The following is a 25,050-nucleotide window of genomic DNA, read 5'->3' as shown; positions in this document are numbered from 1 at the left end:
AGATATGACAGTTGTGTAACTAGTATAATAACATATGGTGCTTTTCATTCTACAGCCCCCGCAAATACAGAAAGCGCAAGGTAACAAAATCGATTTAATAGTAATCTGCAATAATAGATAGATAGATTCAAAATCCAGTATCTCTCTCTCTCTCTCTCTCTCCTGTTCTCTCTCCTGTTCTCTCTCATTTTCCCTTGCCCCAATAGACTATGGACTATAATTACTCCTACCAAGCAATATCCCAAGGGTATATTTACTTAACTGCGGGTTTATAGAAGGGAAGATGTTGCCCCTAGCAACCAATCACATTCTACTTCTCCTTTATGTAGCATCTTTTTATTCGGGGGCTGACAAAATCCTTCTTACTGTAGATGGACAAAACCATGTGCACTGCAGGTGGGGTAGATGTTACTTGTGCAGAAAGTTAGATTTGGGTGGGTTTTTACTTCAAAGTGAGATCTATATTCCAGTGTAAAAATAAAGCAGCCAGTATTTACCCTGCACAGAAACAAAATAACTCACCCAAATCTAATTCTCTCTGCACAAGTTAGTGCACATGGGGCCTTATTCTGGTTGGTGCGGTTCTGTCCGCGTGCGGTCGGTCCTCCGATGTTTGCGCATGTGCGAATGGCAGCCACGTCCAAATACCGCATGAATTTTCTACACTACGAACAGGGGGAGGAGAGGGGCGTGAAGGGCTGTTTGGCCTCATTAACATATGCATACGCCCCGCGTTTCATGGGCGTTCCCATGAAAACGCTGGGCGTACGTATGGTAATGCGGCCGTGACGCACGTGTAGGGGGCGGACATATGACATTGCCGGATGTCAGCTGCCCGCCCAGATCCCTGCTTTTGCACGGAGAAATGCCCGAGTCGTCCTGAGCACTCGGTCCTGCATTCGATGGTCTGCGACCATGCAATGATGGGGGAGGTTCCCAGAGATGGAGGAGGTGTATACATGAGAAATCCACTCGTGCTCCGTGCGGTCAGCGGCTTACCGCATTCGGACGTACAGAAGGCGTGGCTCAGGACGCTCAGTCCTGTCCGCATATACGCATCCGACCACACCGACCAGAATAAGGCCCATGGTTCTGTCCATCTAAGAAGGATTTTGTCAGAAAGAGTGAACTAGAATAAGGCCCCATGTCACATCTGTATATCTCTGTAGCTGTCTATGGTTCATTCTGTCGTTTCAATGCACCTGTGTAGCCATGACAGTCAGTATGGAAGGACACAGCTATGACTCGGTACTAGACCAACGTTACTGTTACCTTGTTCCATAGGATACGACTGTTCACATATCTGGGTAAGAAACAGAAACGCAACCAGTGGAATCTACACAATAAAACCAGAAGGTGCAAAATCCTCATTTCAGGTGAGACCATCCACAAAGCCTGTGTGACCATCAGAGGTGCAGGGGAATTATTACACTCCATGGTCCAAAATCATCTACAGTACTGTATATATACACACACACACACTACACACATATTTACATACAGTGCATACATACACATGCATACATTACATACATAAACACACATATATATATATATATATATATAACAAGATTTCCAAATGCCTTTAGAGTGCAGTGCAGCCTTTTCTCCAGGGGGTTAACTGTCTCCAGTCACCAGGGAATTTTTCATGGAAAAGAAATGGAGGAGGCGCACACCGTGAGTATAGTATAATCACTACACACACGCGTGTTTCGTCACTTGCGGACTTCGAAGTCCGCAAGTGACGAAACGCGTTGAGGGCGTGTGTTTGCAGTGACGCTGGAAGCCCGGTGGTCTGGTCTGTTGATCCTGGTGACAACGTGCTGCTGCTCCCCACCAAGAGAGAGAGTCGGCTTGCTGCTAGCCCGGGTGCCAGTTACCGCTGTGGATACACTGGTGACAATTAATATGTTCATATTTTAAAACCTACTGTAAGTGTACGTGAGCTTGTTATTTTTAGTAAAAGTGTTATACTATACTCACGGTGTGCGCCTCCTCCATTTCTTTTCCAGCATGTAGAGCCTGGATCAGTAATTCCACTAATTATCCCTTTACTGCACAGATGGTGGGAGATGGGGTGGGAGAAGGGGGCATTGGGCTGAATGAAGGGGCCCTGATACATAACTTCCAGGGTGGTAGAGGATGTTTAATATGCAGAGGAGGGGTGTATAGTGGAGTGGGCTTATTATTCATAATTCTCTGGTGGGAGGACAGCTTGCTTGACTGCAGATATCTCCAGTTCCCAGAAATAGATTTCTTAGATTATAATGGAATTAAAAACTAGAGAATCCCACCTACCAAATGGTATTGGGGACTAGGGGATCAGAGTTCAGGAGGCAGAGTAATCTGCCAATGAGGATATAAAACCACATACCAGGTGTGTGGAGCTGGAGCAGTAACCAGCTGCTGGAAGGCTGATATCTCTGGTTCTGGGAACAGTAGAGACAAGCTCCTAGTGTCCCTTAAAGGGGGAGAGTCCCAGCTTTTGGAATATACCCTCAGAAAAACTCTAAGTCAGAGAGAACCTGAAATATCTGACTGGGAAGAATAATTAACAGGCTTGGATGGGGACCACTCCTTTGAAGTCAGATATCTCCGGTTCCCAAGGGCCGATTTTTAAAATTCTTGTACCCGTGGAAAGAGGGGACCCTCAGCTTTCAGTCTAGGGCCCTTAGAGTCCTGGGGGGTTTCTGGGTACTCAGAACCCCCCCCTACGTGCACTACTGGCCTTGGCAGTCCTTGGGTCTAGAGTTCTGCGCCCTTTGGAACCCTCACTGTTCCCAACAGTGATCCCTTCTAATGCCAGTACATGCCAGCATTGTCTTGCCATCGTCTACCTCTAACACAGGCATGTCCAAAGTCAGGCCCGGGGGCCAATTGTGGCCCGTGCTGTCATTTCAAGCGGCCCGCAGCTTCCAGCTGGAAGCGGGCAGAGCATCAGATGTGGGAAGCACAGCACAGGACACTAAAGGTGGGGCCCCAGCGTGCGTGCCTTTACCTTGCTGTCTGCTGCAGTGAGGAGGTGCCGGCCGCCACAGTCAGATGTGTTTGGCGTCCTACCCCTGCTGCTGCAATCGTATATCACCCTACTCCACAATCACAGTGACAGCAGTGTTTGGGGAGGGTAGCATGAAGGGGGAAGCTTGCTCCCGTAACATGCAGAGTGTAGGAGGGTAGCAGTGGGAGCCCAAGCATCTCCTGTCCTTGCAGTGCCTGCTTTGCCTCTCCTTCCTCTGACTCACACAAGGGGCTGGGAAACATACAGAGAAGGGAGGGGCAGAGTGGGGGGACATACAGTGAAGGAGGGTCAGGCTGAGGGACATACAGTGAATGGAGGCAGTGATTGCCTTTCAGAGAAAGGGGAGCAGGGGCAGGCTGGGGGACACACAGTGAATGGGGGCAGAGTGGGTTACATAGTGAATGGGGGTCATACAGTGAATGGGAGTCATACATTGAAGGAGGGTCAGGCTTGGGGACATACAATGAATGGATGCCCTGATGGACATTAAGAGAAGGGGGCAGGCTGGGGGACAGAGTGAATGGGTGCAGAGTGGGGAACATACAGTGAAGGAGGGGCAGGCTGGGGGACATACAGTGAATGGGGGCAGGCTGGGGGACATACAGTGAATGGGGGCAGAGTGGGGACAATTCTGATGTGATTAATGATTCAAAGAATGTCAGGCTGAATGGTCGGCCCCCCACATTTACACTTCACCAAATCTGGCCCTCGTCGCAAAAAGTTTGGACACCCCTGCTCTAACACAAAGAACAGATGTTTTAAATGAGTGAGTTACGGCTAATGCTAATGATTCTGTTCACATGAATCTGTAATGCAGAGCTCTGTTCTTCCCTCCATCACTGTGTTCCCTGTGTGGTAATGCTTGGACATTATCTATTGGTGTTAAAGTAATAAACTTACACACATTGTGCTCCCCCTGCAGGTGTTCTGTGAAATGACCGCGACCGGAGGTTGGACCCTTATACAGAAACACAATGGAGGGGATGGGCTGTCCTTTAACAAAAAGTGGACAAACTATGAAAAGGGTTTTGGAAGGCTTGGAGGTAAATGGCTTCTGATTGGTTCATGTAGCAAGAGGGGCACACATGACAGGTGTATCTATTTTTGCACCTGAGGGACAGCTCTGATCATTGGTTGAAGGTGTTACCTGACAACCAATCAGACGCCGTTATTTGCATCTGTAGAACAGCTTTCATACAGCTTCTCCTGAATACTGGATTCCATCTCTTATGTATGTTGTTGGTATAGGAGAACAATGGCTGGGTCTCCAATACATTTATCGTCTGACACATCAGGAGCACAGACCCTGCACCCTGCACATCAGCCTTGGGGACTCCGCCAGCAACGTCGCTTATGCAGAGTACAGTACCTTCAGTGTTGGGGACGCAAATCACTTCTACCAGCTCTCAGCGGGAAACTACTCGGGCACGGCGGGTGAGTGGCCACAGGGTTACGGCGTTCATGATTACAATCATATCAGAATATGTAGAAGCGGACCTTACTACCGCAACTTTCTCCTCACCCCATCCCACCCCCCCCACCCCAAACCCCCCCCCCCACACACACACACACACACACACAATCTGTTCCCACAGCTCCACATCCACCTCCGCTCTGGGTACATATATATATATATACACAATCCCTGTTTTCTTGCGACCGTTCGACCGACCATAGACCCGTCGGACAGTCCACAAAAACCTGCCGATATGCGCGTACACACCTGTACAATTTTACTTGCAACGTCCAATGTACTCCCGTCCAAACAGTCGCAAGAAAAAGATTGTACCACCGTACACACTCTCTCGATTTGGGCTATTTACGGCCGTTCGACCCAGAACGACGATTGTATATATGTGTACCTTAGCAAACCCTGCACTGGCTCCCCTCCATTATCCTCTTCAGACTCCTCACCCTCACATACAATGCCCTGTAACCCCACTGTGCTCCCTACATCTCACCTGTTGTGTTGTATTCCTCACACCACAGGAGACGGCTTCCGTGGGAATATCGGGACCAAAGCCAGCAGTCAGAACGGCAGCTATTTCAGCACGGTGGATCAACCTCATGACCAATGTAACCCACTGTGTTCCATCGGTGACATCTTGTATCCGAGCTGCAGTTACTATCAAAAGTCTGGATGGTGGTTTAACGCCTGCGGGTCAGCAAACCTGAATGGCGAATGGCACAGCCCAAAGGACAATAAATATTGGGCATCTTCAGTGTCTTGGCCGACGTGGAGGCCCAACGAGTCCCTGAGATTCAGCGAGATGTATCTGATTTACAAGTAGCTGGACGATGTATGGGTACAAATATCTCCATGTATCACACTCTGTATGTATCCTGTGTATACTTTGTAACGCCTGGTTTTCATGTTTATTCTGGGACATTCTCTGGATTGAATAAAGTGTTTTTATGCAGAAGCAAAGTTGTTTCATCTTTTTTTTAACAATACTGTTAGGATGGTAGGATGGGGGAGGGGAGGATGATAGATGGAGGGGAGGATGGGGGAGGATGATGGATGGAGGGGAGGATGGGGGAGGGGAGGATGATAGATGGAGGGGAGGATGGGGGAGGGGAGGATGATAGATGGAGGGGAGGAGGATGGGGGAGGGGAGGATGATAGATGGAGGGGAGGATGGGGGAGGGGAGGATGATAGATGGAGGGGAGGATGATAGATGGAGGGTAGGATGATAGATGGAGGGGAGGATGGGGGAGGGGAGGATGATAGATGGAGGGGAGGATGGGGGAGGGGAGGATGATAGATGGAGGGGAGGATGGGGGAGGGGAGGATGATAGATGGAGGGGAGGATGGGGGAGGGGAGGATGATAGATGGAGGGGAGGATGGGGGAGGGGAGGATGATAGATGGCGGGGAGGATGATAGATGGAGGGGAGGATGGGGGAGGGGAGGATGATAGATGGAGGGGAGGATGGGGGAGGGGAGGATGATAGATGGCGGGGAGGATGGCGGAGGGGAGGATGATAGATGGAGGGGAGGATGGGGGAGGGGAGGATGATAGATGGAGGGGAGGATGATAGATGGAGGGGAGGATGATAGATGGAGGGGAGGATGATAGATGGAGGGGAGGATGGGGGAGGGGAGGATGATAGATGGCGGGGAGGATGATAGATGGAGGGGAGGATGGGGGAGGGGAGGATGATAGATGGAGGGGAGGATGATAGATGGAGGGGAGGATGGGGGAGGGGAGGATGATAGATGGAGGGGAAGATGGGGGAGGGGAGGCTGATAGATGGAGGGGAGGATGGGGGAGGGGAGGATGATAGATGGAGGGGAGGATGGGGGAGGGGAGGATGGGGGAGGGGAGGATGATAGATGGAGGGGAGGATGATAGATGGAGAGGAGGATGGGGGAGGGTAAGATGATAGATGTAGGGGAGGATGATAGATGTAGGGGAGGATGATAGATGGAGGGGAGGATGATAGATGGAGGGGAGGATGGGGGAGGGGAGTATGGGGGAGGATGATAGATGGAGGGTAGGATGGGGAGGGGAGGATGATAGATGGAGGGGAGGATAGGGGAGGGGAGGATGATAGGTGGAGGGGAGGATGATAGATGGAGGGTAGGATGGGGGAGGGAAGGATGAGAGATGGAGGGGAGGATGATAGATGGAGGGGAGGATGGGGGAGGGGAGAATGATAGATGGAGGGGAGGATGGGGGAGGGGAGAATGATAGATGGAGGGGAGGATGGGGGAGGGGAGGATGATAGATGGAGGGGAGGACGATGGATGTGGGGAAGATAGCCATATTATAGTAATAATATGTTTCCAGTGTAATAGCTGTTGTGTATTTGTAGGTTATAAATGATTTATTGTGTCACAGTGTAAGTCTACAGTAGTTTAATAATGTGGGTTTCTGCATGAAGGTGAACAAGATCATTCTATAGGTAGTGTGTGTGTAGCCAATAGTGAGAATGTACATAGGAGCGAATACATTACGGGAACGCAGTGGCAGAACCTGTGGGTGGTGAGCCCAGGTGCAAAAATATAATTTGGGACCCCCTCCTCCCCCTCCAAGTAAATTGAACCCTTAAGAGTAGTTGATAATAAAATGTAATTCACACACCGAAAGTACACGAGATTGTCATCAATGAAAGAAATCTGTCAGCGCTAACATGTAACAGCGCAAATATATTTGTCATCGATAGAGATTTCTGCCACATTTAGTATTGCTCGCTTCTGTTTAGACCGGAGTCGTTACCTTTTACTCTGGATATTTTTTGATATCTTCTTTTTTTTTTCAAATTACTCTACAAGTACAACCGACGATTATTAAACGCAATAATTAACGGAAAATGTGCATTTTCAATTCTCTTAGAGTTATTACAAAACCCCCTAATATAAATTATTGACATTATCAGCAAATGATGGTACTATATAACAGACAGAACTGTATAACTGTATTGTTATAATTAACATTTTACATTAGTAATTCAATGTAAAGACCTAAATGACTGTAGATGTTATGGATGGATTGGAATCCACCTTGTGTAACCTTGGTGGAATGGTTGTATAATGATAGGAAGGTGCAGGGACCACATACAGTACAATTGTTACTAGGGTAATGTGATGGATTGTTAGTACAGGGGTTTGAGAGGTCCCTGGTTTGAATCCCAGCACCAGCGTTGTTTATAATACGTGTCATTTTCCCCCTGGCTGCCGGGTGATCTAGGCAGGGCTATTTTTCAGCAGGCTCCAGCAGGAACTGAGGCCCTTATTCTAGTTCACTCTTTCTGACAAAATATTTCTTAGATGGACAAAACCATGTGCACTGCAGGTGAGGCAGGTGTTACTTGTGCAGAGATAATTAGATTTGGGTGGGGTTTTACACCTGCCTCACCTGCAGTGCACATGGTTTTGTCCATCTAAGAAATATTGTGTCAGAAACAGTGAACTAGAATAAGGGCCTCAGTTCCTGCTGGAGCCTGCTGAAAAATAGCCCTGGATATAGGTAATAGTCTAAGGGTATTCTCAGTTGTGTGGTGGCTCTGTGCACTAGTTCCCTGCACACAGTTACAGTGAGGTCCCCGGTTTGAGTCCCAGGACCAGCGTTGTGTGTAATACATGTAATTGTCCCCCTGGCTGCCGGGTGATGTAGGTAATAGTCTCAGGAGATGCTCAGTTGTGTGGTGGGTTCTCTGCGCTCAGCTAAGATGCGGTTCCTGGATTAAATCTTTGGACTGGCTGCAGAATCTGCTTTCTTTAGAACTAATATATTATATTAATCTTATATACAGAAACATGTAAATTAAAGTCACAAAACAAATCTGGAAGTCTCCAATAAACCAGAGATTGTCCTCCAGCTGTTGTTGAACTACACAGCCCAGCATGCCCAGTTTTGCTATTTTCCATGATAAAACTGTAGCAGGGCATTCTGGGATGTGTAGTTCAACAACAGCAGGAGATCAAAGTTTCCCATCCTTGCAGTAGACACACACACACACACACACACACACACACACCTAGAAATCGAACCTATATAAATAACAGCGTCCCAGCTCTAAATGGCTCACCAATAGTAACATCTATATACTGTATATATGTCTAGTATCCGTGTAGCTCTGAAACACTGCCATCTTTTTCAATCACTCATGAACAATCAAAAGTTTTCGAAGCATTTGCTTTGTGCTTACTAGTTACTGATATGTCCTTACAGGCAACAGAGCAATATTCCCCACCACCAGCAGGGGCCAGCAGAGTTCCTGTTTCTGAGCTGCTGTCCTGGCTCTGTTCTGTGCCCAGGTGTCAGGTAATTAATGATGCAATTACCAGCATGGGTCACACCTGAGTCCAGCACTCAGGACTTGCTCAGTAATGTCTATGCCTGGAGCCTGTGTCTGGACCTGCTGGTAGCTGCTACGCCAAGGATGTCCTGTCATGCATCAGGTATAGCTGCACTGTCACTGCCAAGTATACATGCCATGCCAAATACTGTATAGCTGCACTGTCTCTGCCAAGTATACATGCCATGCCAAGTACTGTATAGCTGCACTGTCACTGCCTGTGTTATGTCTGTGTGGAGCATGTAGTGTGCGGTGCTGTAATCACTGGTCTGCTGGTACTACATACCTCCCAACATGACCCTCTCCAGGAGGGACACATTGCTCTGTTTCTGGACTTCCCTCTTAATGTATGATTGCTGTCACCTGTTTTAAACAGGTAAATGGGTAAAGGTCAATGAGGATAAAGGGAGGGGGAAAAAGGATTTATTCCGCACTGAAAGGTCCTTATGTTCGCCTTTTTACGTTGTGTTTGCTATCTCTTGGATATTCTATACTCTATTTCTTTGGATGTTGACTAATTTGTCTATTTGAAAAAGAGAGGTGGTGCTACCCTTCTCTAATATATTAGTATATGAGAAGAAAAAAATGGGGGGGGGGGGGGGGACAGTAGAGAAAAAAAAAATGGGTGCACACTGCAGATATCTATATTGGGCGTCCAACTGATATATATTCGCTTAAAATTTAACTTTTAATGTATGCAATAATTAAAAAAGATGTGTATTACACTATCTTATTAGAACAATAGTATAGAGTGCAAAAAGTTTAGAAAAGAGTGATTAAAAGAGTCGGGATGTGGATGCTATTTTGTGTCTGTTAGATTACCTCCTGCTCTCCCTAAAGCCCTGTACACACGCTTAGATTTTTGCCTGTTTTCGATTCGATTTTGCTTATAGAAGCAAATTCAAATCGAATCCTAATCGAAATCGAATGGATTTGTGTCACTTTCGATCTGCTTTCGATTCGATGCGCGCTCCCGTTTTCACCAAATCGAACACAAAAATCTTCTATGCAGCCAAGGAAATCTCAATTCGATCCAGTAAATGGAATGAGTACATTGTGCCTACATTGTGAAATCGAAATCGAATCGAATGCAAAAGTACAGATCTAATGCCAAATCTAATGGGAAGATCCAATGCCAGATCTAATAGAAAATCGAATCTAACATCAAATCTAAAGCAAATCTAAGCATGTATACAGGGCTTATCACTTAGAGGAGAATGCTACTTTGTATATTTGTTAGGTTCTGTCTTTGATGTTGTAACTGTCTGTTCCTACTATACAGTAGTTCACATTTGACTATTGCTGCTATATGGATAGTATTCTGCTACAATGTTGCCCTTATCTTCAAGGCTACTTATTTATGATTTTTGGACACAATTAGATTCCACTTTTAATCCGATGCCAGCTCTCTTTCAGCAGTTCCCACCTTCCACTGTCTGCCCTTCAATATGTGTATCCAAGTTGTGTCGCAGCTTCTCTGTTCTTATACGGTGATTATATTGATTTTATAGGATCAGTGCCTGCATGTTGTTTCTATGGTATTTTTCTCATTCATTTATTATTTTAGCGTATTTAAGCAATATTTCTTGTGTAGTTTCAAACGGTCTTTATTTTATATTCTTTGTTACTTGGCAGTCACTGTAGTTGTCAGTGTATTCTGCAGTTCCAGTGGTGTCGTATTATTGCTGCCTTTATACAAGTGACTGTTCGTTTAGCTGTTTAACATTTCTGATTCATAGGCTATAACCAGCAGGTTACTGCTGGGTGTTGGTAATATACACTATCCAATCTCCCTTCTTGTGATCAATATATAATCACTTTTGGATGTTCACAGTACATTTGTAATCTACACTGTCCAAACTCTCTTCTTATAATTTATATGTACCTTATTTTATATGTTTTTATGGTACACTGGTGATACACACCATCCAATCCCTTCTAATGCGATTTGTGTGATAGTCCCTGTATCCTAAATATTGGTCGCTTTCTCTGAGGTTAGTATTACTAACAGACAGCACACTGTCAGATGTTAACAGTACACACTGTACAATCCCACTTCATGCAATTTTGTATGCAATCACAATGTGGTATTTATTGTGTATATTTGTTATTGTTAATACCCCTTCATATGATTGGTATATATTATCTTCTGTTATATTTATCTGTAACTGCAAGCTGTTAGGGATCGTTATAGTATTTTACCACGTGCAATGTGCGGACGCTGGCCTCTTCCCCTGATATTGGGAATATGTTACCAGCGTGACAGTGGGGTCTGGGACAATTATTTTGTTAGGTACACATTAGGAGAGGATTAGAGATCGCTGTTATATATTATTTATTATTTAGCGCTGCAGCCGCTCATCTCATACAGCTTATGAGCGCTGCCCGTTTCCCCTGATATTGGGAATGCGGTATTGGCTTAATAGTGTGGTCTGAAACCGTTTTATTATACCCCTTTTACACCAAAAAACCCCGGTCCGACCCTGGTCTTTGAACGCTGCAGTTTCCAGGGTCTGACCCTGCTTTATACTGCATTTACACAGCACTTCGACCTGGGTCTGCACCATTTACACTGAACCTGGGTCAGCCCTGCCTTTCCTTGTTGATAGAGATAGAGATATATATAGATATATCTATATAGCTTGGAGGGGGTAGAGGGGGGAAGCTGTCCCCGGGTGCTGTGGGGGTAGAGGGGGGAAGCTGTCCCCGGGTGCTGTGGGGGTAGAGGGGGGAAGCTGTCCCCGGGTGCTGTGAGGAGGAGGGGGGTCCCTGCGGCTGCTGAGGGGAGAGGGGGTACCTGTCAGCCTGACACTATGATTGCCGTCGCTGCCGCTGCTGTATCTCCCCCCGTCGGCCGGTCCTTGCGGCGGATGGACAGTCAGTGTCGGCGGTTCCTCTGGCGCAGGGGAGATAGTACTATTTCCCCTGCGCCAGAGGGACCGCCGACACTGACTGTCCATCCGCCGCAAGGACCGGCCGCCGGGGTGAGATACAGCAGTGGCAGCGCCGTGTCAGGCTGGCCGCTGACAGATACCCCATCTCCCCTCAGTAGCCGCAGGGACCCCCCTCCTCCCGCAGCACCTGGGGACAGCTTCCCCAGCGCTGCGGGTGCCTGGACCCGCAGCGGGACCATTTACACCGCCATTTACACGGGTCCCATCCGGGTTCAACCCAGGTCAGGACCTGGGTAGAGGACCCGTGTAAATGGACACGGGATACCCCCCATTTACACCGCCGAGGATCCGAGTCTGACCCACCGCTGACCCGGATTTTTCGGCGGTGTAAAAGGGGTATTAGATACACAGTAGGGAAGGATCTGAGGGGCAGATTTATTAAGCTTGGAGAAGAGATAAACTGGAGATAAAGAGGAGAAAAGGTAAAAGGAAATAACGCACCAGCCAATCAGCTGTGTTTGAAAAAGACAGTTGGGAGCTGATTGGCTGGTGCGTTATCTCCTTTTACCTTTTCTCCTCTTTATCTCCAGTTTATCTCTTCTCCAAGCTTAATAAATCTGCCCCTAGTGAGATCAATTCCATCTCTTCATTTCGATATTTAATCCACCTCTATTCATCAATTGATATCTTTATTCCATTTATGAAATTTTTGTATTTATATCATAATCTTTATTCATTTTTCTGTGTGTTTTTTTCCTTTTTTTGTATATACAACTTTCCATTCTCGTTTCTATTTTAGTTATTCTTCTTATTTTTAATATTTTTTATTTTCTATATTTTTTATTATTATTATTTAATTTTTTAATATATGTTTTTTTATTTACTTTATTATTTTATATATTTTTTTAATTTTTGAGGTATGAAATGTTAATTTTCCATTGTTATCACATTATTATTGTTCTTCTCCTCTTGTTTTCTCTCAGAGGAGGTTTCCTATCAGACTCTTTAGGTTTAATTCATATGGTGTATTCTTAGCTGTTTATTTCCTTTCTTAGTTTCTACAAGAAACTGTTACCAACATAATTCTTCTAATTATATTGTACTGTATTACATTGTGTTTTAATTCTTTGGGACCGTCCAGTGATTAGTATTGATGCCACTGGTATGAAGGATGTTTTATAAATAAATCCCTGCCTGAGATTTCATAGTATTAATTAATTATATGTGATTCCATTTCCTTAATTAATTTGTGAATAAATGTAGTGATCTGTGCTCATTCTAATATCATAATGTTGCCCTATATTTTTCTCGTGAGTGACCGATTGTTCTAGGGGCATATTTTCTTGTCTACAATATTGTAGTTACTTTCCTATTTATTATCTATTACTTATGTTTTTTCCGTGGTTTAACCGTAAGTGATAGGTGAATGTAGAATGTAAGGAGGTAGGGAAAGTCCTTATCTCTAATGGTGATAAATATATTAAATAAATAAATAGGTAAATATTTAAAGTGAAATTTAAGTGTCTCATATAGGTGCTACCAAGGAAAATACTGGTCTGTGTTTTGGATATAATGGATATCAGTCATTCTTGTGTTCCGTTATTTTTCATTGTTTAGTTCTTGGTTATTCCTTATTTCAGGGGTTCCCAAACTTTTTTGACTCACGGCACCCCAAAGCATCAGAATTTTTTTCGCGGCACCCCTAGGCTAAAGGTTTCTCATTGTTAAAGTCAGAAACGAATATTAAATTAAATAAATTGTGTTTATATCTCACCTTTAGGATCAGTTATGTGGTAATGGACAAAATGTACTTCTGTTTGTCCATAATTTGACTATTATATTAGATATAAATAACTTGAATTGGCCCTGGACCATCAACTCAGGGCACCCCTGCAAGTTCCCCAAGGCACCCCAGGGTGCCGCGGCACACAGTTTGGGAACCACTGCCTTATTTGTGCCGTATGTTTATTTCCTTATATTATGAATAATCTATTTTTCTCTTTTTTTCTTTCTAGGGCTCTCTCTTCACCCTTCTCTCGAGTCTCCCATCATCGTTCCAAGGGTAAGTGTTAATTATATTTCTCTTTACTTTTTTCTTTAATTGTCTCTTTTGTGGTTATTTGTCTCCTTATCCTGTTACTTGTTCTTCTTCAATGTTAGTGGATTCTCTTTGTTCTTTTTCTTCTACTCTCTTCTCTTTTCTTGGTTTTTAGGGTCATTGATTTTTCTTGTATATATAACTCTCCGCGTTAGAATTTCTTAGAGAAGATCTTCTATTATGCAGCCCACACACGCACCGATTCCAGCGTGCGTTGTGGGCTTAACTAGCACACATAGCATTGCATCGTATGCCTTGTGCATACGATGTGCATGCGATGCGATGCTGTGCTAGAAAAAGCTAGTACAAAAAGTATGTGCAGCACATACTTTTTGTACTGTACGATGGAGTGCCGCGGGAGCTCGCACCCCATCGTACAGCATCGCATCGGCGCGTGTGTGGGCTGCATAACTCCAAATAGGTCATGAAGTTGTTGTTCTCATTCATGCCTTTTGGTATGATGGTGTCCATCTGAAAGATCATTCTAGTTTCTCTCTTCGCCAGTTCTTGTGCTGCATTTCCTCCCCTTATTCCCATTTTGATTTTCTCTAAACCAAAGGCTTTCAGTTGGCCTGGATTGCAGTTATGTTGGTTTTCGAAGTGTCGTGCCACACTGGTAAGTTGTGTAAAATTTGCGCAATCTTTTTTTGCGTTTCTGATGTTGTTAATATGTTCTAAAACCCGTACCTTCAGTTTTCTGCTGGTCATGCCTATGTATTTCTTGGGACAGCTACATTGTAAGCAGTATATGACACCCATCGTGTCACAGTTGATGTAACCCTTGATTTCATTTGTTTTTCCATATCTGTCCTGATATGTTTTTGTTTTCTGCATGTACTCGCAGGCTCTGCATTTGCCGCAAGTGTAGCTTCCATCCGCTAAGTCTTTCGGTGTTTTGTTAATGAAATGACTACTCACTAGTTTATCCTTCAGATTGGCCGATTTCCTCTCTGGTCCCTATTTGGGATGCTAGTTTCTCATCAGTGAGGAGACCTTCCAATGTTTTTGTAAGATATCTTGTATCTCCTCCCATTGGTTGCAGTAAGTGCCGATGAAGTGGATCTTATAAAATAGCATCCACATCCCGACTCTTTTAATCACTCTTTTCTAAACTTTTTGCACTCTATACTAATAAGATAGTGTAATTAATACACATCTTTTTTAATTATTGCATACATTAAAAGTTAAATTTTAAGCGAATATATATCAGTTGGACGCCCAATATAGATATCTGCAGTGTGCACCCATTTTTTTCTCTACTGTCCCCCCCCCCCCCTTTTTTTCTTCTCAAATGGGTAAAGGTGCCCACAGACGCATCAATTATCGAATGCGTTTTGTACTTTTTAAGCACAAATTGCATCTTATGTACAATTATTGGATGGTGTTTATGGGCTTGTGCGATGCGCGTTCCCGGGAGCCCGATATTGTATGTCACATTGTACGTGCTGCACGTACTTTTTAGACTACATCTGAAATTTAACATTACAAACATGGGTTCATCGCATGCATCCAAGTGCACATCTCATAGCAAGCTGGAAGAAAAATTGTATAGAACCATTGTACAGTCAAAAACGCATAGCACAGTACAATTGTAGCGTCTGTGGGCACCTTAAGAAAGGTGTTTCCCCACAGGTGAGGGCAATCATAAATTAAGAGGGAAGTCCAGAAACAGAGCATTGTGTCCCTCCTGGAGAGGGTCATGTAGGGAGGTATGGTACTATGCTCAGTTCACGTGTCTGTGCGGAGCAGGTTGTGTGCTGCGCTGTAAATCACTGGTCTCCTGGTATTGTGCTCAGATCACGTGTCTGTGTGGAGCATGTAGTGTGCCGCGCTGTATTCAGCAGTGTCCTGGTACTGTTCTCAGATCATGTGTCTGTGCGGAGCAGGTAGTGTGCAGCGCTGTAGTCAGCGGTGTCCTGGTACTGTGCTCAGATCATGTGTCTGTGCTGAGCAGGTAGTGTGCGGTGCTGTAATCACTGATCTGCCGGTACTGTGCTCAGATCATGTGTCTGTGTGGAGCAGGTAGTGTGTGGCGCTGTAGTCAGCGGTGTCCTGGTACTGTGCTCAGATGACCTGTCTCTGTGGATCAGGTAGTGTGCTGCGCTGTAATCGCTGGTCTGCCAGTACTGTGTTCAGATCATGTGTCTGTGTGGAGCAGGTAGTGTGCGGTGCTGTAATCACTAGGCTGCCAGTACTGTGCTCAGATCATGTGTCTGTGTGGAGCAGGTAGTGTGCGGTGCTGTAATCACTGGTCTGCCAGTAATGTGCTCAGATCATGTGTCTGTGTGGAGCAGGTAGTGTGCGGTGCTGTAATCACTGGTCTGCTAGTACTGTGCTCAGATCATGTGTCTGTGTGGAGCAGGTAGTGTGCAGTGCTGTAATCACTGGTCTGCCAGTACTGTGCTCAGATCATGTGTCTGTGTGGAGCAGGTAGTGTGCGGTGCTGTAATCACTGGTCTGCCAGTACTGTGCTCAGATCATGTGTCTGTGTGGAGCAGGTAGTGTGCGGTGCCCTCACAAGGTCACTAATTCGGAGTTGCATGAATACACCAGTTTTCATGTCTGCGGCCAACGAGTCAGTCACCTGAGTCTCTGCGGCTCGGGTTTATATACATTGACCAATGTCACAGTACACAAATCAAACACATTACAGTGGCGTCATAAGGGAGGAGACTACTTGTGTGTGACCTCCCATCATAGACTTAAAGCTCCTGTATATGACCACACTTATATAAGTACAGGCTTGCCTTCCCTCAGGGTGTATGGGACATTCAGGATAAAACCCAGTTGCAGCAGTTTCAGTGCATACATAGGCCAGAGGTAATGGATGACCAGGCAAAATAGAGGGTGATGAGGAGAGGCAGTAGATGACAGGGCAAGTGTGATGTAGAGGGTGAGGGAAGAGGCAGTGGGTGAGAGGGAGAGAAAAAGGATGATCGAGAGAGGCAGAGGATGACAAGGCAAGTGTGATGGAGAGGTAGATGGCGATGGGGAGAGGCAGTGGATGACAGGGCATGGGGGAAAGTGAGAGAAAAAGGGTGCCAGGGAGAGGCAGAAGGTTATTGAAAGAGGCAGTAGGTGTGGGGGATAGGGTGATGGGGAGAGGCAAAAGGTTATGGATAGAGGCAGGAAGTGAGGAGGAAAGGGTGATAAAGAGAGGCAGGAGGTAAGGGGGAGAGGCAGTTGCTGACCGGGGATGTGTGGCGAGCGCAGAGAGCCTGCAGGGGGGAGGCGGGCGATCCACGCCCCCCCTTACAATACAGGTGCCGTGTCCACTTCAGGATCTTATTGATGGATGAGGTATAGACTGAAAGGTGTTGGAATTCTGATGTTTCTGACGCGTTTCCCCGCCTGCTTTATGCTCTCAGCGTCTTTCTCAAAGCAATCAGGTTATAGGCTTTCAGTCTATACCTCATCCATCAATAAGATTCTGAAGTGGACACGGCACCTGTATTTTACACCCCCCAAAAAAGCTCTGGATAAAGCTGAATACCATCGGTAATTCAGTACCAGCAGCTGGGAGGAAAGGGTCCCATACTCCATGTCAACACTGAAGGTAATAAATATCCAATGTCTCCTATGTAATCAATACCCCGACCCTTGCGCAGTTTTGTGTTGTGTTGTCTGTTTTGTATCTTGTCTTGAGGAGTCTGAGCACCTCCCCTCCCAGTCGGTTGTAGGAGTAAACCCTGTTTTGGGTATTTGCCTAATTAATTTTAAGTTGTGTTCTATTTGATATAAAGCACCAGACTATTTTTCTTTTGAAATATAATGGATGACCATCGATAGCTAAAACTATTGATGGTTATCCATCAAATAGTTTGCCACTATCGATGGCGATTCTGCACCCAGCCATCGATGGCGTCTGCACCGATGGCCATCCCTAGTATGTTCCATTCTGCCAGGAATATAGAGAAGCATATGGGCAAGGGTACTACTGGAGTAACACAGCCAAAAGAGTATTAGTAATGGAGGCTTTTTAAGCTGGGTACACATCTATAAAATCCCTGTTTTCTTGTGGCCGTTAGACCGACCATAGACGCGACGGACCATCCAGAAACACCAGCCGATACACGCGTACACACCCGTACAATTTTACTTGCGACGTCCGATGTACTCCCGTCCAAACAGTCACAAGAAAACGATTGTACCACCGTACACACTGGCTTGATTTGGGCTTTTGACACGATAGATATAAACAAAATAATCACAATGGGCTGGGTTAAGGGCATACCAAAACAGAGGCGTGAGCACAGAACCGAAACAAAAGTGACGGGATATGCGTCAGCCGGCAAGGTGACTAAACTTCTATACAGAAATGCCAGCTAGGACTGTATGAATTAATGGGGGTTAACAGTGACTAATGTGACTCAACAGGAATGTGACTCTTATACCCCTTTCACATCGCCGACACGTTTTAAAAACCGGTATTTTAAAACGGTAATTAAAACGGGTCAGAGCCTTAACATTGCCGCAGATTACCGTTTTAAATACCGGTTAAGTCTCATTCAACATAGCAGTCAAACCGTTTCAACCCGAACACGTTTCAAGCCAGAGTGTCAACATTGCCTGTCATTTTAAAGGGGACAGCCTATCACTGCTCTGTAGCTTGTGTTGTTTGCCTTAAATACCGTTTCAGACACATTGTACACATTCACATTGCTCAAAAAAGGGCAAGGAACCGTGTAGGACTCTGCTTTTTACACGGTTCGAAATACCAGTTAACTTTAAACGGTAAATCGGCTCTGGTGCATTCACAGTGCAGGCTTAAACGTTTTAAAATGAAAAAAAAATCGGCAATTTACCGTTTAAAAGTGCGATGTGAAAGGGGTATAAACTGACAGTCAGAAACTGAAACATTGTTTATTTACATTTCAATGTGTTTCCATATTGTAACAGAAAGTGAATCATTCCTGGGGAATCTATATTTATGACCGAGCATCATTTAAACGCTGCAGTTAAAAAAAAAAAAATCATAGAGACCATTTAGTAGACACGGGAGCCCCGCGCGTGCTGTTTTTAAACACGCACTTACCTCACTTTGTTTGTCAATATTTGTATGTTTTTTTAATATTTCGCAGTTTTAAGTACATTTAAATAAAGGCTACATTTTATTCTGTATATAGCAGTTTGCCCTAGTCACCTGCCGGCTGACTATTAGCCGCGTACCCCGTCTATATAGCAGTTTGCCCTAGTCACCTGCCGGGTGACTAATTAGCCGCGTACCCCGTCTATATAGCAGTTTGCCCTAGTCACCTGCCGGGTGACTAATTAGCCGCGTACCCTGTATATAGCAGTTTGCCCTAGTCACCTGCCGGGTGACTAATTAGCCGCGTACCCTGTATATAGCAGTTTGTCCTAGTCACCTGCTGGCTGACTAATTAGCCGCGTACCCTGTATATAGCAGTTTGTCCTAGTCACCTGCTGGCTGACTAATTAGCCGCGTACCCCGTCTATATAGCAGTTTGCCCTAGTCACCTGCCGGGTGACTAATTAGCCGCGTACCCCGTCTATATAGCAGTTTGCCCTAGTCACCTGCCGGCTGACTAATTAGCCGCGTACCCCATCTATATAGCAGTTTGCCCTAGTCACCTGCCGGCTGACTAATTAGCCGCGTACCCTGTATATAGCAGTTTGCCCTAGTCACCTGCCGGCTGACTAATTAGCCGCGTACCCCGTATATAGCAGTTTGTCCTAGTCACCTGCCGGGTGACTAATTAGCCGCGTACCCCGTATATAGCAGTTTGCCCTAGTCACCTGCCGGGTGACTAATTAGCCGCGTACCCCGTCTATATAGCAGTTTGCCCTAGTCACCTGCCGGCTGACTAATTAGCCGCGTACCCCATCTATATAGCAGTTTGCCCTAGTCACCTGCCGGCTGACTAATTAGCCGCGTACCCTGTATATAGCAGTTTGCCCTAGTCACCTGCCGGCTGACTAATTAGCCGCGTACCCCGTATATAGCAGTTTGTCCTAGTCACCTGCCGGGTGACTAATTAGCCGCGTACCCCGTATATAGCAGTTTGCCCTAGTCACCTGCCGGCTGACTAATTAGCCGCGTACCCCGTCTATATAGCAGTTTGCCCTAGTCACCTGCCGGCTGACTAATTAGCCGCGTACCCCGTCTATATAGCAGTTTGCCCTAGTCACCTGCCGGCTGACTAATTAGCCGCGTACCCTGTATATAGCAGTTTGCCCTAGTCACCTGCCGGCTGACTAATTAGCCGCGTACCCCGTATATAGCAGTTTGTCCTAGTCACCTGCCGGGTGACTAATTAGCCGCGTACCCCGTATATAGCAGTTTGCCCTAGTCACCTGCCGGGTGACTAATTAGCCGCGTACCCCGTCTATATAGCAGTTTGCCCTAGTCACCTGCCGGCTGACTAATTAGCCGCGTACCCCGTCTATATAGCAGTTTGCCCTAGTCACCTGCCGGGTGACTAATTAGCCGCGTACCCCGTCTATATAGCAGTTTGCCCTAGTCACCTGCCGGCTGACTAATTAGCCGCGTACCCCGTCTATATAGCAGTTTGCCCTAGTCACCTGCCGGCTGACTAATTAGCCGCGTACCCCGTCTATATAGCAGTTTGCCCTAGTCACCTGCCGGGTGACTAATTAGCCGCGTACCCCGTCTATATAGCAGTTTGCACTAGTCACCTCCTGGCTGACTAATTAGCCGCGTACCCCGCATATAGCAGTTTTCCGTATGTCTGGCCCCTGGAGGTGAACGGTTCTTGTTTACATGCTGTGCTGTAGGAGAGATCATGCAGCTACGGAACGCCCACATGGGTGTTCCAGCTTTGGCAGTATAATCACAAGAACGGCCAGCATATCGATGGAACGAGCGTACACACTGCACTTTTGTTCCGATATGGGCAAGTCCGGTCGGATGAATATTAAACAGCACTGAACCTTCGACCGACCGAGTATGGACGGACAAGACCATTTTTGGCCGTTTATCGATCGTACAGAAGGAATCGGGACAGCGTACACACCTATATAATTTAATGGCCGTTCGTCCTAGATGGGAAGAATGGCCCGACGATGTATATATATGCACCCAGCTTAAGTCACATGACCCAATTTGTGCACAGTATAATACTATAATGCTTAGTCACATACATAACATAGCGCTTACTAATTAATGGGAATGGCACATTTACCATGCAGAACACAATGATATTATTTATTCATTAACAGTTTCTTATATAGCGCACACATATTCCGCAGCGCTGTACAGATAATATACAATCAATACGAAGTAGAAATATTATTAAATACAAACTTTCCACGTCGTCCCCTTTGTACCACAACAGTTAAGAAGGTTCCTTTTTGATTTGCAAACACAAAGTATTAGGTAATGTGATCATGTGACAATAAGGCAGTGACATCATAGCATATATACGCTGTAGCCGCCCACTAATATATATACCTGTATGGATATGTGAGATGGAGTCTGTCCCTGACACAGTAGGTTATTAGAGTTTAACCAACAAGGGTTTCCTCCCACCAGGGCTATAGCTAATTTGGCCATTTTTTGTCTGAATACTGCCCTTTCCCCCCCCCCCCCAGCACAGGAGTATTTAGGCAGCACTGCTGAGCTCAGCCAGGACAGAAACCTCCCTTGGTTTTCTGTCCATGGTGTTGTGGTGGGGGTGTGTGTACCCTGGTACTGCAAGTGTTAATACTATTTAGTTGTATCATGCATAGCCAGGGCTATTTCCTGTGCACTGATTGGGAGAAGTTTGGAGATCAGGCATGCCCCTTTCAGACCGCACTTAAAAAACGGTGTTTTGCAGACTTTTTTTTTAACTATTTTAAAATGGTAATTGGTTCAATTGGAGGGTCCTACCCATTTCAGACCTGGTATTTTGGCATAAAAATCGGGTCTGAAAGGGTATTTAGGACCCAGCCAATGAGCGGATCCAGTGCAATGAATATGTAATGAGTGCTCATTAAATATTCATAGGCACTTCACCCCCAGGAGCCCCCCGCCTACCCCCCTGCGCGTGGGTTAACACCCCCCCCAGTGCTAACACCCCCCCTCCAATGTATTTAAGAAACCCCCGTACCTCCTGCGTTGCGGATCCCGGCTCCTGCTGCTTATAAAAAAGTGACTTTCAGAAAATGGCTGCCCCATAGGAAAACCTGTTTTAATAAACTGTCCTAGGGGGGTGGGGCATGTTAAGAGATGCAGGATGAAAGGGGTTTTACCTGGCAGACCCGTTTTTGGAAACGTTTTCAAATACAGGGTCAAAGCCAGTTATGCGGTCTGAAAGCAGCAGCAGTGATCATGTCTCCCCTCTCTACAGGACGCGTGCATGTGAAGTGTAAAGCCCCGTACACACGGGGGGAGATATATTGCTCAGTTTCTCCTTTTCATCAGCAACCAGAGATGGTCGCTGATGAATGGGAACCTCTGCTGGGGGAGCAGTAGAGGTAATCAGCTGGTCACAGGAGCAAGCTCCTGTGACCAGCGATCATAAGAGGGCTAAAAACGGGAGCGCGCACCCAGCGCTGGTGCGCACTCCAATCGTTGGCAATATGGTCGCCAGCGACCATATTTCCAGCGATTTTAGCACCTATCGCCCCTGTGTGTACACAGCTTAAGTTAGAAAGTAGCAGATTCAGGACAAGTTCTACCTCATTCACACCAGAAATGCAGGGACAAACCCGGGAATTCAGTTCCCGGGACAAGCAGGGACATTCCCGGGTTTGGACCCATTCACACCAGAAATGTCCCTGCATTTTCTGGTGTGAGAAGGAGGTGGGGAGGAGGCGGGATGGCGGTGGAGGTGGGGAGAATACTCACCCCGGTTGCTAGTCCACCGTGCAGGCCAGAGATCCACAGAGGCGGCGGCGCAAATGACGGGACAGGCTACGGATGAAGATGACGCAGCTCTGGCGTCCTCACTGCCGCCGGAGAGCTGCGTCATCATCATCCACAGGCTGTCCCGTCATTTGCGCCCGCCGCCTGCATTAATTCCCATCGGACAGGACACGGCAACCCGGGTAAGTATACCCTGTACCTTTCACACCAGCCAGGTCCCTGGGTTGAACCCGGGAACAACCCTGGTACCTAGCCGGGTTGAAAGGTTCCCGGGACAAAATCCCGGGCAAATTTCACACCAGCGCTAGTACCAGGTTCTTCCCGGACTCAACCCGGGAATTTAGGCTGGTGTGAATGGGGTATTAGTAGGAAAAGCTAGGAGAAGGATGCATCTTGGCTGGGACCATGGAATAGCTAGCTGTCATTTCCATGGTCCCCAGCTTTGGAAACAGCAGTCATTAGTTGCACCCAGGGACGTGCAGTCAGGGGAGGCAGGGGAGGCAGAGCCTCCCCTGTCACAATGATGAAAATAATAAAAAGAAGATATTTATATATCTTCTTTTACTATTTTCATCATTTCTACCTCTCCGGCTGCCTCCCACTGCTGCATGTGAGAGTGGGAGGCAGCGGGAGAGGTGCCTCCCGCTGTTAACATTAAAACACCGGGCAGCGGGGGGCGGGTAGGGGTGGGCAGGGGGCAGGGCGCAGCAATGGGCTGTAAAAGCCCATTGAAAATGAATGGGGAAGCGGCACTTATACTGATGCCGCAATGACAGCGGCACCAGTATAAACGCACGCCCCCAGATGTGATTGGGCCAGCAGATCCAGTGCTGGATCCGCTGTCCAATCACACATGCAGCAGCGCAGGCAGCGGGGAGTTCGGCCGGCGCCTGCAGGGAGAAAGAAGAGGGAGAAAGAAGAAGATGTCACTCACCGCCACCGCCGAGGACAGGTGAGTCCATGTGCCCCCCGGCCACTCAGTGTCTTGGGCCGTCGTCGTCGGTCACTTCAAATCACTCACATTCCTGTGCGCAGCACAGGCTTCCCCCATCCCAGTCAGTATGCGGCACCGTCCACCAGTCAATCAAAACTGTTCCGGCAGCCACGGTATTTGGCTGCCGGGACGCGAGCACCGATTGGCTCATGAACTGGAGCCCTCAGCCATATTTCAAATGCCTGCCGCTGCCGGAGGGGATAGCAGCAGCGGCGGCGGCAGCCGCGTGAGTCAGGCTGAGCTGCGCTGGGCTGCGCTGGGCTGGGCTGCGCTGGGCTGGGGGAGAGTGAGAGTTCTGAGACGGCCACATCTATGACAGCCACCCCAGCCCCTGCAAGACCAGGTATACACATGGCTGCGACCCCTCTATTGTACGTTCCCCTCCTCCTACCTTCCCTGCTGCTACAAGGGATGTCAGCATCACAGCAGTGACAGTCCCCTCACTCTCTTTAATGAGTGGGGCATTACCCAGCTTTTTTATGTTCTTTGCCAGCCTACTCCTGCTGTCCCCAACTCCCACCTAGTCTGCCCTGGCTCTCCTCTAACACACAGCACTCCTCATCCTAATTCAGTACCAGCCAATTCCCCCTTTCCCCAGCTTCCACCACAACCTGTATAACTCTGTCCTCCCTAGCACCCTACATCTCTCTAGCGCCCTGCATCTCTCTGCCCTCCCCAGCGCCCTGCGTCTCTCTGTCCTCCCTAGCGCCCTGCGTCTCTCTGTCCTCCCTAGCGCCCTGCGTCTCTCTCCTCCCTGGCACCCTGCATATCTCTGTCCTCCCTAGCGCCCTGCGTCTCTGTGGTCCCTAGCACCCTGCGTCTCTCTGCCCTCCCTGGCACTCTGCGTATGTCTCTACCCTTGCTAGTGCCCTATGTCTCTCTATCCTTCCCTAGCGCCTGCCTCTCTATCCCGCCCTAGCACCCTGTGTCACCCCGCCGTCACTGTCCCTGCGTCTCTCTCCAACTACGCTGTCCCTGCATCCCCACCGACACTGTCCCTGCGACTCTCCCTGCCATCTCTGTCCCTGCGTCTCTCTCCAACTACGCTGTCCCCGCATCCTCGCCGACACTGTCCCTGCGTCCCCGCCGACACGGTCAATGCATTGTGGCCCACTCCATGTAGCATAATGTTAACTTTGGCTTCTACTGCGCAGCATAATGTGAATTCTGTGTGGCATCATTTGAATTTTTAAGCAATCCATGTGGCTTATAATGTGAATTTTGGCTCAGTTCATGTGAATTTGGCTTATTCCATGTGTACATTTTTAATCATTGCATGTGAATTTTGGCTTATTCCGTGTGGCATAATGTGAAGGACATGCCCCTTTTTGAGTGGCCACAAAAATGTCAGTCTTAATATTTAAGAAAAAAAATGTTATAAAGGGGCCACATGGCCTTGGAACATTGGCT

At 46.9% G+C, this 25,050-nt stretch overlaps 1 protein-coding gene across 6 annotated transcripts in view; it reads left to right on the top strand.

The window, feature by feature from the left end:
- LOC146049768 (angiopoietin-related protein 5-like) overlaps positions 1-25,050 on the top strand; it is a 104,053-nt gene that overhangs the window by 66,454 nt on the left and 12,549 nt on the right. For 3 of the 6 annotated variants that reach the window (XM_083166383.1, XM_083166384.1, XM_083166382.1), the window contains 4 exons: positions 56-80; positions 1,285-1,376; positions 4,268-4,453; positions 5,009-5,441. In XM_083166383.1, the coding sequence (XP_083022509.1) occupies positions 56-80; positions 1,285-1,376; positions 4,268-4,453; positions 5,009-5,310 (605 nt within the window). In that variant the 3' untranslated portion in view covers positions 5,311-5,441. Of the gene's footprint in view, positions 1-55; positions 81-1,284; positions 1,377-3,941; positions 4,063-4,267; positions 4,454-5,008; positions 5,442-13,733; positions 13,781-25,050 lie in introns of those variants that run through there. The other 3 variants (XM_083166380.1, XM_083166381.1, XM_083166385.1) reach the window with 2 other exon arrangements.

The sequence above is a fragment of the Crinia signifera genome, chromosome 12 (assembly GCF_055691185.1).
Source record: "Crinia signifera chromosome 12, ASM5569118v1, whole genome shotgun sequence".
NCBI classification, from domain to species: Eukaryota; Metazoa; Chordata; class Amphibia; order Anura; family Myobatrachidae; genus Crinia; species Crinia signifera.
This window is presented reverse-complemented; position numbering and strand designations above follow the sequence as displayed.